Source organism: Eriocheir sinensis, chromosome 16, assembly GCF_024679095.1.
Source record: "Eriocheir sinensis breed Jianghai 21 chromosome 16, ASM2467909v1, whole genome shotgun sequence".
NCBI classification, from domain to species: Eukaryota; Metazoa; Arthropoda; class Malacostraca; order Decapoda; family Varunidae; genus Eriocheir; species Eriocheir sinensis.
This window is the reverse complement of record NC_066524.1, coordinates 14229161-14239160: the sequence shown is the minus strand read 5'-3', so window position 1 is coordinate 14239160 and position 10000 is coordinate 14229161. Positions and strand designations below refer to the sequence as shown.

Below are 10000 nucleotides of genomic sequence, written 5' to 3'. Positions count from 1 at the left end.
TTTGGTTGTTCCGGTTCTCTTCTCATTCTTTCTCCTCTTCATTATTCTTGTTTTATTCTCCGTTTCTTCCTTCTCTTTATTCTCATTCTCTTCTTCTCTCCTCCGTTTCCTCTTTCTCCTTTCTTTCTGTTCTACTTAATTCTTCCTTCCTTCTCTTTTTCTTCTTCATTTTCTTCTTCTCTACTTTTGTTTTCCGCGGTTCTCTTCTCTCTCTTCTTGGTATACTTCTGCCTCCTCCTTCTCCTCCTCCTCCTCCTCCTCCTCCTCCTCCTCCTCCTCTCCACTCCTTTGTTCCTCCTCTTTGGCAGCTAATATATACCTCTCCTTCTCCTGTTGTTCCTCTTCCTCTTTATCTTCCTCTCCTCCTCCTCCTCCTCCTCCTCCCTCCTCTTCCGCTTATTTTTTTTCTTCCAGCCCTTCCCCTCCTCCTTATCCTCCTCCTCCTCCTCCTCCTCCCCCTCCTTGTTTTCATGTCCTTTTACATCTCCTCCTCCTCCTCCTCCTCCTCCTCCTCTTCCTCTTCCTCTTCCTACCCCTCCTCCTCTACTTTTCTTTTTCTTCTTCTTAGTAGCGCTCTTTCCCCTCCTTAAACTCCTCCTCCTCCTCCTCCTTAAACTCCTTCTCCTCCTCCTCCTTTTTTTTTTTTTACTGTACTTAGTGAAATCTTTGTTCCTTCTGTGTACGTTTATGTATGTGTGTGTACGTGTTGTATTTGACGGACACACACACACACACACACACACACACACACACACACACACACACACACACACACACACACACACACACACACACAATCTCTTTCCAGTATCTATCAGCCCTCCCCCCTTTCTCTCTCTCTCTCTCTCTCTCTCTCTCTCTCTCTCTCTCTCTCTCTCTCTCTCTCTCTCTCTCTCTCTCTCTCTCTCTCTCTCTCTCTCTCTCTCTCTCTCTCTCTCTCTCTCTCTCTCTCTCTCTCTCTCATCAAAGGCGCCGCGCCCTCAGGCCATCTGGTGAGAGGCTTGTGTTGGAGGGCCTAAAAGGAAGGTAGAGGAGCCTTCAGTGTGTGTGTGTGTGTGTGTGTGTGTGTGTGTGTGTGTGTGTGTGTGTGTGTGTGTGTATCGGGGTTAATGGGGATTTTTTTTCAGGCTTTTCTCTTTCTCTTTCTCTTTCTTTTGTTTCTCCTTCGTTCTTTCTTTCTTTCTTATTCTTCTTTCGTTGTTGTTGTCATTTTCTTTCTCTTTCTCTTTTTTTCTTTATGCTTTCGCTTTATGTCTCTTTTTATGATCCTCCTCCTCCTCCTCCTCCTCCTCCTCCTCCTCCTCCTCCTCCTTCTTCTTCCTGGTATTTCCTCTCCCTCTCATGATGTTTTTTTCTTCTTCATATGTCCTTCATCCCCTAGTCACTTTGCCCTCCTCCTCCTCCTGCTCTTCCTCCTCCTCCTCCTCCTCCTCCTCCTCCTTCTCCTCCTCATCTTCTTCCTCTTCCTACCCTTTCATCCCCTCATTCTCTTACTAATCATCAACATCTTCGTCCTCCTCCTCCTCCTCCTCCTCCTCCTCCTCCTCTTCCTCCTCTTCCTCCTCCTCTTCCTCCTCCTCGTCTCCCCCACAAACATTTTTCTTGAGCATGTTAAGTTAATATCAAGAGTCGCCTGCTGAGTGGTCGTCTGCTAACAAGGGGGGGAGCAGACCGCTTTAATTACGTCTCCGCTGGACCTAAGGGGGAGGAGAAAAGGGGAGGGAAAGGGGGAGAGAGAGGGAGGGAGAGAAAAGAGAAGAAAGAAAGGAAAAGTGTAAGAAGGAGGGGGTATAAGAGAGAGGGGGAAGGGATGAGAAAAGTGGATGGAAAGGGAAGGAGAGAAAAGAGTGAAAGAAAGGGAGGGAGAGAAAAATGGGAGAGAAAGGGAGGTAGAGATTTTGGTGAGAGAAAAGAGGGAGAGAGAAAGGGGGAGAAAAAGGAAGAGAATGGAGAAGGTAAAAATATGGGATGAAATTGGTAAGAGAGAGGGAGAAAAGAAAGGGAGGGAGAGAAAGGGTAGAGAAGAGAATAGGAGGGAAAAAAAGGTTGAGATGAAAGGGAGAGAGAGAGGACTTAACCCATAGGCAATGCAGACTGGCTACTACTACTACTACTACTACTACTACTACTACCTCCTCCTCCTCCTCCTCCTCCTCCTCCTCCTTCTTTTGGGCCATATTTGATGAGGCTGGTGATAGGGCTTCTCCTCCTCCTCCTCCTTTTCCTCCTCCTCTCCTCTTCTGTTCCTCCCTTTCTCCCACCTCCTCCCTCCCTCCCATTCCCTCTCTCCTCCCGACCTTCCCTCCTCCTCCTATTCAGTGATTGTGGTGATAAGAGGGATAAATTAGAGGCCGCGTGCGTGTGTTTGTTTGTTTTTTATTCTTATCGTTTATTAAAGGTTTGTTTGTTTTTTGGGGAGGCGCGCTTGTTTGGGCTTTCTTTGAGGGTTTGTTGGGGTTAGTTTCGTGGGTTGTTTTTTGTTTTGTTTTTCTTTGATGTTTTTGGTTTGTTTTACTTTTTATTTGTGTTTTATGTTTTGATTTGTTTTCTTTTGTTTGTTTTTTTATTTGTTCTTCATTTCTTTGCCTTTCACTTTCTCCTGCTTTTTTTTTTTTACATTATCATTGTTTTCCTTTTGCAGGGTTTTTTTCTTCTTCTCATCCTCTTTTTTTCTATTTCTTTCTCCTCCTTTATGCTTCTTTTGTTTTCTTCGTGTCTTATGTGTTTTATTTCATTACTTACGTTTTATTTTTTGTGTTTTATTTCTTTGTCTTTCCCTCTTTTTCTTTAGTCTTTCTCTTTGTTTGCATTTGTTTTGTTTTTACTTCTTGTTTTCTCTTCTTTTGCCCTTTCCTTGTATTTACACTTTATTCTGTCATCATGCTCGTAAATTTACTTGTTTTCTCTCATTTTTACTTTCCTGAGCTTGTAATCTTGTTTATACTTACAACTTCCTGCGTCTTCATGCTTGTAAACTTCCTTGTCTTCATGCTTGTAAACTTCCTTGTCTTCATGCTTGTAAACTTCCTTGTCTTCATGCTTGTAAACTTCCTTGTCTTCATGCCTGTAAACTTCCTTGTCTTCATGCCTGTAAACTTCCTTGCCTTCATGCTTGTAAACTTCCTTGTCTTCATGCTTGTAAACTTCCTTGCCTTCATGCTTGTAAACTTCCTTGTCTTCATGCTTGTAAACTTCCTTGCCTTCATGCTTGTAAACTTCCTTGCCTTCATGCTTGTAAATTTCCTTGTCTTCATGCTTGTAAACTTCCTTGCCTTCATGCTTGTAAACTTCCTTGCCTTCATGCTTGTAAACCTCCTTGTCTTCATGCTTGTAAACTCCCTTGTCTTCATGCTTGTAAACTTCCTTGTCTTCATGCTTGTAAACTCCCTTGTCTTCATGCTTGTAAACTTCCTTGTCTTCATGCTTGTAAACCTCCTTGTCTTCATGCTTGTAAACTTCCTTGTCTTCATGCTTGTAAACTTCCTTGTCTTCATGCTTGTAAACTTCCTTGTCTTCATGCTTGTAAACCTCCTTGTCTTCATGCTTGTAAACTTCCTTGTCCTCATGCTTGTAAACTTCCTTGTCTTCATGCTCGTAAACCTCCTTGCCTTCATGCTTGTAAACCTCCTTGTCTTCATGCTTGTAAACTTCCTTGTCTTCATACTTGTAAGCTTCCTTGTCTTCATGCTTGTAAACCTCCTTGTCTTCATGCTTGTAAACCTCCTTGTCTTCATGCTTGTAAACCTCCTTGTCTTCATGCTTGTAAACCTCCTTGTCTTCATGCTTGTAAACTTCCTTGTCTTCATGCTTGTAAACCTCCTTGTCTTCATGCTTGTAAACCTCCTTGTCTTCATGCTTGTAAACTTCCTTGTCTTCATGCTTGTAAACTTCCTTGTCTTCATGCTTGTAAACTTCCTTGTCCTCATGCTTGTAAACTTCCTTGTCTTCATGCTTGTAAACTTCCTTGTCTTCATGCTTGTAAACTTCCTTGTCTTCATACTTGTAAACTTCCTTGTCTTCATGCTTTTAAACCTCCTTGTCTTCATGCTGGTAAACTTCCTTGTCTTCATGCTTGTAAACTTCCTTGTCTTCATGCTTGTAAACTTCCTTGTCTTCATGCTTGTAAACTTCCTTGTCTTCATGCTGGTAAACTTCCTTGTCTTCATGCTTGTAAACTTCCTTGTCTTCATGCTTGTAAACTTCCTTGTCTTCATGCTTGTAAACTTCCTTGTCTTCATACTTGTAAACTTCCTTGTCTTCATGCTTTTAAACCTCCTTGTCTTCATGCTTGTAAACTTCCTTGTCTTCATGCTTGTAAACTTCCTTGTCTTCATGCTTGTAAACTTCCTTGTCTTTGCGCTGGAATCTTGCACCCCATGTCTCGCCTCTTCACTCCTCTCCACGTGAAGTTTAACAATAGCTATCTACTAAATCACGGCACATCACACGTCACCACACATCACATTACATATCACAACGGTTCTATCTATAGACCTTCACATCACCATGGTCATCACACATAGCATATCATCACATTATTGTCATCATATCGTTTTCACACTCATCACACATTCCACATCTCTCTAGATAAGTTAACAGTACATCACACTCTTCCACACGACACATCACCACAAAATCATCTCAGTTTTTCACTCACCACTAATTTGTCACACCTTAAAATTCATCACCACAAGCATAAAAACACAGTCCATACCTTTACCCACATCCCCACAAATTCATCTCAGTTTTTCACTCACCACTAATTTGTCACACCTTAAAATCTATCACCACACGCATAAATACACACTCCACACCTATACCCACATCCCCACACCTCACCACACACACCACACCACGCATCACCACGGCAGCACAACACCACAATCCACCACCATCACCTCCTTCACGTTCTTGTACCCGGCCGCTGCTCGCACCACCTCCAAACCTTTCTCCACACGCCCGAACGCCCAGTGCCACTCCCGGCTCGCGCAATCCTGGGTACTGATGGAGAACTGGGCACTCTTGCTACTCACGGGACCATGCATAGCTCTCAGGGTCCCCGCTAGCGCCGGCCTTTGATACTCTCTTCGTGGTCTCATGTCCTCGAGTATAGGGGCACCTCCATGGCCGTCATTTCTCTCATAGTCCCCCCCACCGACCATCTCAAACTCCGTCCCCTTGTTCCATACCCCCAAGAGACAGGAGCGCCGGTAGGAGGGACCTTTTTCGCCGCTGCACAGGAGAAGGAATTGCCTGGAGAGTTCGGTGTCCGGGCTGAGGCGTATGTAGACCATCCCGCCCTCGCTCCCCGCCCAGGCCAGTTGCAGGAATACGAGGCTAGAAGTGTAGTCCAGTAGTTGTACCAAAGCCTCGTGCTGGTGGGAGGGAAAGAGAGGGTGGTTAATAGGTGATACGGGTAAAGATGGAGGAAGGCAGGGAGATAACGGATGAGAGGGAAGCAGAAGAGAAGAGGGAGATAAACAGGAAAGCAGGGAGATAAGACAAAGTTGAGAGGAAAAAGGAAGATAGATTGGAAGGTAGACTAGAAGAGAGTTATAGACAGGTAAAGATGGAGGTAGATATGGAGATAGAGGATGAGAGGGAAGTACAAGTTAGATAGGGAAGGTAGATAGATAAATGGGGAGATAGATAGGGATGTAGAAGATAGACAGAAGGAGGTAGACTAAGAGAAAGGGAGATTGACAGGTAAAGATGGCTGTAGATAGGTAGAGAAAGAGAGTGAAATGGAAGTAGAAGAGAGATAGAAAGGAAGGTAGGAAAGTAGAGAGAGAAGTAGATTAGAAGAAAGGGAGACTGACAGGTAGAGATGGGTGTAGACAGATAGAGTAAGAGAATGAAAGGGAAGTAGAGGAGAGATAGAAAAGAAGATAGGGAAGTAGTGAGAAAAGTAGACTAGAAGAAAGGGAAATTGACAGGTAAATGACAGGTAGATAGGGTCATACATGTTCACTCTCACTCATTCACTCACTCACTCACTCACATACAGTCTTTCATTTTCTCATTCATTTCTTCATTCACCAACACACCTTTATTCTTTCACGCCCTTACTCACTCACTCACTCACTCACTCACCGGAATCGAGTGTGTAGGCGCGGGCGTAAATTCTGTCTGATCTTCGAGGGCGTGGAGGTGGACTTGGCCGCCGAGGAGGGAGAGTCTGGCGAGCCGCGAGCTGTGTGGTGGTCCCCCGTCCCTCCCCTCCTGCTGGACGGCCGAGACTCGCCCCTCCTCCAGCAGACTCCTGACGGGATCTCCCAAGCGCCGCAGTGCCTCCACCTGCCAGAGAGACGACCCACGGACAGACGGGCGGACGGGGAGACGGACGGACAAGCGGACGGATGGGTAGACAGAAAAACAGACTAAGAAATGAATGGGTAGATAGACAGGAAGAGAAGCAGACAGGACAGATAGACGGACATATACGGACGGAAAATAGACAGACGGACGAACAACGGACGGTAGCTAAAACGGACAGATAGATGGACAGAAAAACAGACTTATGAAACTGACGAAGAGACAAACGAATTAATAGACAGAAAGACAGACTGAGAAGTGGACGAAGAAAAAGAGGGATAGACAGACACACAAACGAATAGACAGAGAAACAGATAGACAAACGGACAGGAAGACAGACAGACAGACAGAAGAAGATATAGACAGAAAGATAAACAAATAAACGGATGAACAGACAAACAGACGGACAGAAAGACAGACAGACAGACTAATTAATCGACGAACAAACAGGCTTACAGACAGACAGGCAGACAGACAGACAGACAGACAGGGGAACGAGCAAGCATATTGACGCAAACCTTAATACAAAAAAGACAGACAAAAAGACAGACAAGTACAAAGAGAAACGGGCAAACATACATTATATAGACGTGAGGAGCAGGAGGAGGAGGAGGAGGAGGAGGAGGAGGAGGAGGTAAAAGAAGTCAAAAGGAAAGAGAATAAAGAACTGAAGAGAAGTTAATATAGAAGAGAGAGAGAGAGAGAGAAAAAAGAAAAAAAAAGCGTCACAAAAGAGAAGCAAACAAGGGGAAGGAAATAAGGAGAGAAAAAAGGGGAATAAGAGGGTGAATAAAGGAGAATAAAGGAAGGAAAAGATAAAAAACGAGGATTAAAGGAGCATAAGAGAGAGAGAGAGTGAGAGAATGCAGGTGTTTACACAGGTGAAAACTCATTAACCGGTGACTGTCGGAGGGAAGAACGTCATCACAGGTATAGTCATTAAGGAAAGGTGAGGAGGAGGATCAGGAGGAGGAGGAGGAGGAGGAGAAAGGAGAATTATATGCATGAAAGACTCGAGAAAGGGAGGAAGGGAGAGATAAGGAAGGGAGGGAAAAAAATGGAGAGAAAAGTACATGTAAAGTGAATGAGAGAGAGAGAGAGAGAGAGAGAGAGAGATGCATAGACAAGGTGTGCTAATGAGGCTGAGATTTCGTGGGACGGGACAGGTAAAGAAAGGAGAGAGAGAGAGAGTGATACAGACGCCGTGACTTTGCAAGGACTGTTCTGCTTTCTCTTTTTTTCTCCTTCTCTTTCTCTTATATTTCCTCTCTTTACTTTGTGGTATCTTAATCTTGTGTTTTATCTTAATTTCGCAGAGAGATAAGGAGAAGGAATATGCATGTGTCCATCTAGATAACGAGAGAGATAGAGAAAGAGAGAGAGAGTTGATATGAAGAAGAAAATATGTAGAACGTGACCGCTATTAATTTTCTTCTCTTTCTTTTTTTCTCTCCTTTTCTCTTTAGTTTTTTGTTTTTTTTAGCCATTTTAGTTTGATATTGTGGAGAAAGATGAACTGAAAAGATACACAAATAACAGAGACACACAAACATACACACACATCTCTTTTGGCTATTCTTTACTTTTTACTTTCTGTACTCTTTTTGTTGCCCTTGAGCCGTATCCTTTGATGTAAAAGAAAAAAACACATACAGAAACATACATAATACCCAAACACACACAAACACACACAAACACATACACAAAGATACCACAGGAAGCAAGTTGTTCTATCTTTCTACACATAACACCTCCACACAACCCTAATAATAGTAATAACAATCTTTCTTCAGTTAATTTAGTATAATAATCATAACCATCCTTCACCATCCCTCCTCCTCCATACACCTAGCTGACCTCCATTTGAAGCCCTGATGGATTTATGGGCGGGGGAGGCAGAAGGAGGGTGACTAATTTCTCTGAAGCTGTCTCGTATAGGTGAAATGACGGGCCTTCTCCTGCCTCTTGCTGTTTGTGTTTATTGAAGTGAGGACGGCAGGGTGTGGAATGGTTTAGTGAGAAGATTGTGTTGGTAGAAGTCAGATGATATGTTGAGTTAATATGAAGTTGTGGTTTAGCGTTGAAAAAAAAGATTAGTGAAAGTTAAGTAATAAGTTAGAATATGAAAAAGTTGTGGTTTAGCGTGAAAGAAAAGATTAGTGAGAGTTAAATGATAAGTTAGAATATGAAAAGGCTGTGGTTTAGTGGATAAGTTATTAATCTTGGTCATTATTAGTCATTTTCACGAGAGATTTATATTATACTAGAAAAAAACATTACTCTCATTATCATTTATTAGTCACTATCATTCATTTTCACTAGATTATTTGTCATACAAGAAAAATATGGTAATTAGTGTTATTTTTACATATTTTTCACGGGAGATACTTTTTTATCATACTAGAAAAGATGTTAATTACTGTTATTATTTTTAGGCAATTATCTGAACGATCTCATCATTATTATTTTTAGTCATTTTCACTCATATTCGCTTAAGCTAATAAGGAACGGTGAGCATGAAGCGTGTGACAGATTGATATTGTACAAGAAAAAAAATCCTTGCTTTCATTATCATTATTTTTCCTGCTCACTATCACTCATTTTCACTCATTTTCACTCACTGTCAGCACGGGGGCGATGAGGGTCACCTTCTCCATGATGGTGAGGGGGGTGCTGGGGGCTTCAGGGGGGGGCCGCTGTTCGGGTGGGGGGGTGCCTGGCTCCTCGCCCTTCTTCGCCTCCTCAAGGGCCCGGCCGCTCACCTTCCGCACCTGCAATTAAGGCAAAGGTAAAGGTGTGTTGATTACCTTCTTACCTGAGCTGATGTAAGAATAGGTGTTGGACGTGTGGGGGGAGAGGGAAGGGGGGATCGGACTTTCGGTAGGGGGGGACGGGGGAAGTGTGTGAAGGGGGAGGGGGAAGTGGGGAAGGAGGAGGAATGTATGTATTGGGGAGAAGGGGGGGTTTGTGCAGGGGAGAAAGTGGAAAAGGGAGTATGTGTGGGAGGGGAGGGCGGGGGAGGAAGGATGTTGGGGGGGAAGGGGGATAGGGGAAGGGGGTGTGAGGGGGGTGTATATGTATGGGGAGAGGAAAAAAAGAAAAGAATGGGGAGGAGGATGTGTGTGGGAGGGAGGGTGTGTGTGTGTGTGTGTGTGTGTGTGTGTGTGTGTGTGTGTGTGCCTTCGCCATGTGCTTTGGGCCCAAGTTTGGTTAAGTCTCATAAAGAAGCTGATATAGGAGGAAGAGGAGGAGGAGGAGGGGGAGGAGAGGAGTGGGCGGTATTACAAGCAACCAAGAGAAGGATGAGGAGTGTGGGTGGTACTGGAGGAGGAGGAGGAGGAGGAGGAGGAGGAGGAGGGTTGGTTGGTAGTACTATTTGCAATGGAGAAGAAGGAGGAGGAGGAGGAGGAGGAAGATTAAGTAGAGGTTGAAAAGAAGAGATTTGTAATACAGCAAGCAACGGCAAAGAAGGGAGGAGGAGGAGGAGGAGGAGGAGGAGGAGGAGGAGGAGGAGGAGGAGGAGGAGGAGGAGGAGGAGGAGGAGGAGTAAACGGCGGCGCTACAGAAGAGAACGTGATGTAGGGAGATGATGATTGAGAGGATAAACAGAAGGCGTCGGAGGAGGAGGAGGAGGAGGAGAAGAAGGAGGAGGAGGAGGAGGAGGAGGAGGAGGAGGAGGAAGGTG

General features: G+C 44.2%; 2 protein-coding genes across 51 annotated transcripts in view; both read right to left on the bottom strand.

Moving 5' to 3' along the window:
* LOC126999161 (DNA topoisomerase 1-like) overlaps window positions 1-4262 on the bottom strand; it is a 4606-nt gene extending 344 nt beyond the window's left edge. Inside the window, exons 1-2 of the mRNA XM_050861490.1 lie at window positions 4241-4262; window positions 2949-4016 (exon numbers count right to left, since the gene is read on the bottom strand). Of these exons, the coding sequence (XP_050717447.1) occupies window positions 2949-4016; window positions 4241-4262 (1090 nt within the window). The remainder of the gene's footprint in view (window positions 1-2948; window positions 4017-4240) is intronic.
* The window catches only part of LOC126999334 (uncharacterized), an 11327-nt gene continuing 3687 nt past the window's right edge, over window positions 2361-10000 (bottom strand). Inside the window, exons 4-10 of one of the 50 annotated variants that reach the window (XM_050861825.1) lie at window positions 8937-9086; window positions 6094-6297; window positions 4321-5375; window positions 4033-4272; window positions 3769-3816; window positions 3361-3528; window positions 2361-3312 (exon numbers count right to left, since the gene is read on the bottom strand). In XM_050861825.1, coding sequence (XP_050717782.1) covers window positions 4860-5375; window positions 6094-6297; window positions 8937-9086 — 870 coding nt within the window. In that variant the 3' untranslated portion in view covers window positions 2361-3312; window positions 3361-3528; window positions 3769-3816; window positions 4033-4272; window positions 4321-4859. Of the gene's footprint in view, window positions 3529-3768; window positions 3841-3864; window positions 4273-4296; window positions 5376-6093; window positions 6298-8936; window positions 9087-10000 lie in introns of all 50 variants that reach the window. The other 49 variants (XM_050861821.1, XM_050861812.1, XM_050861817.1 and 46 more) reach the window with 49 other exon arrangements.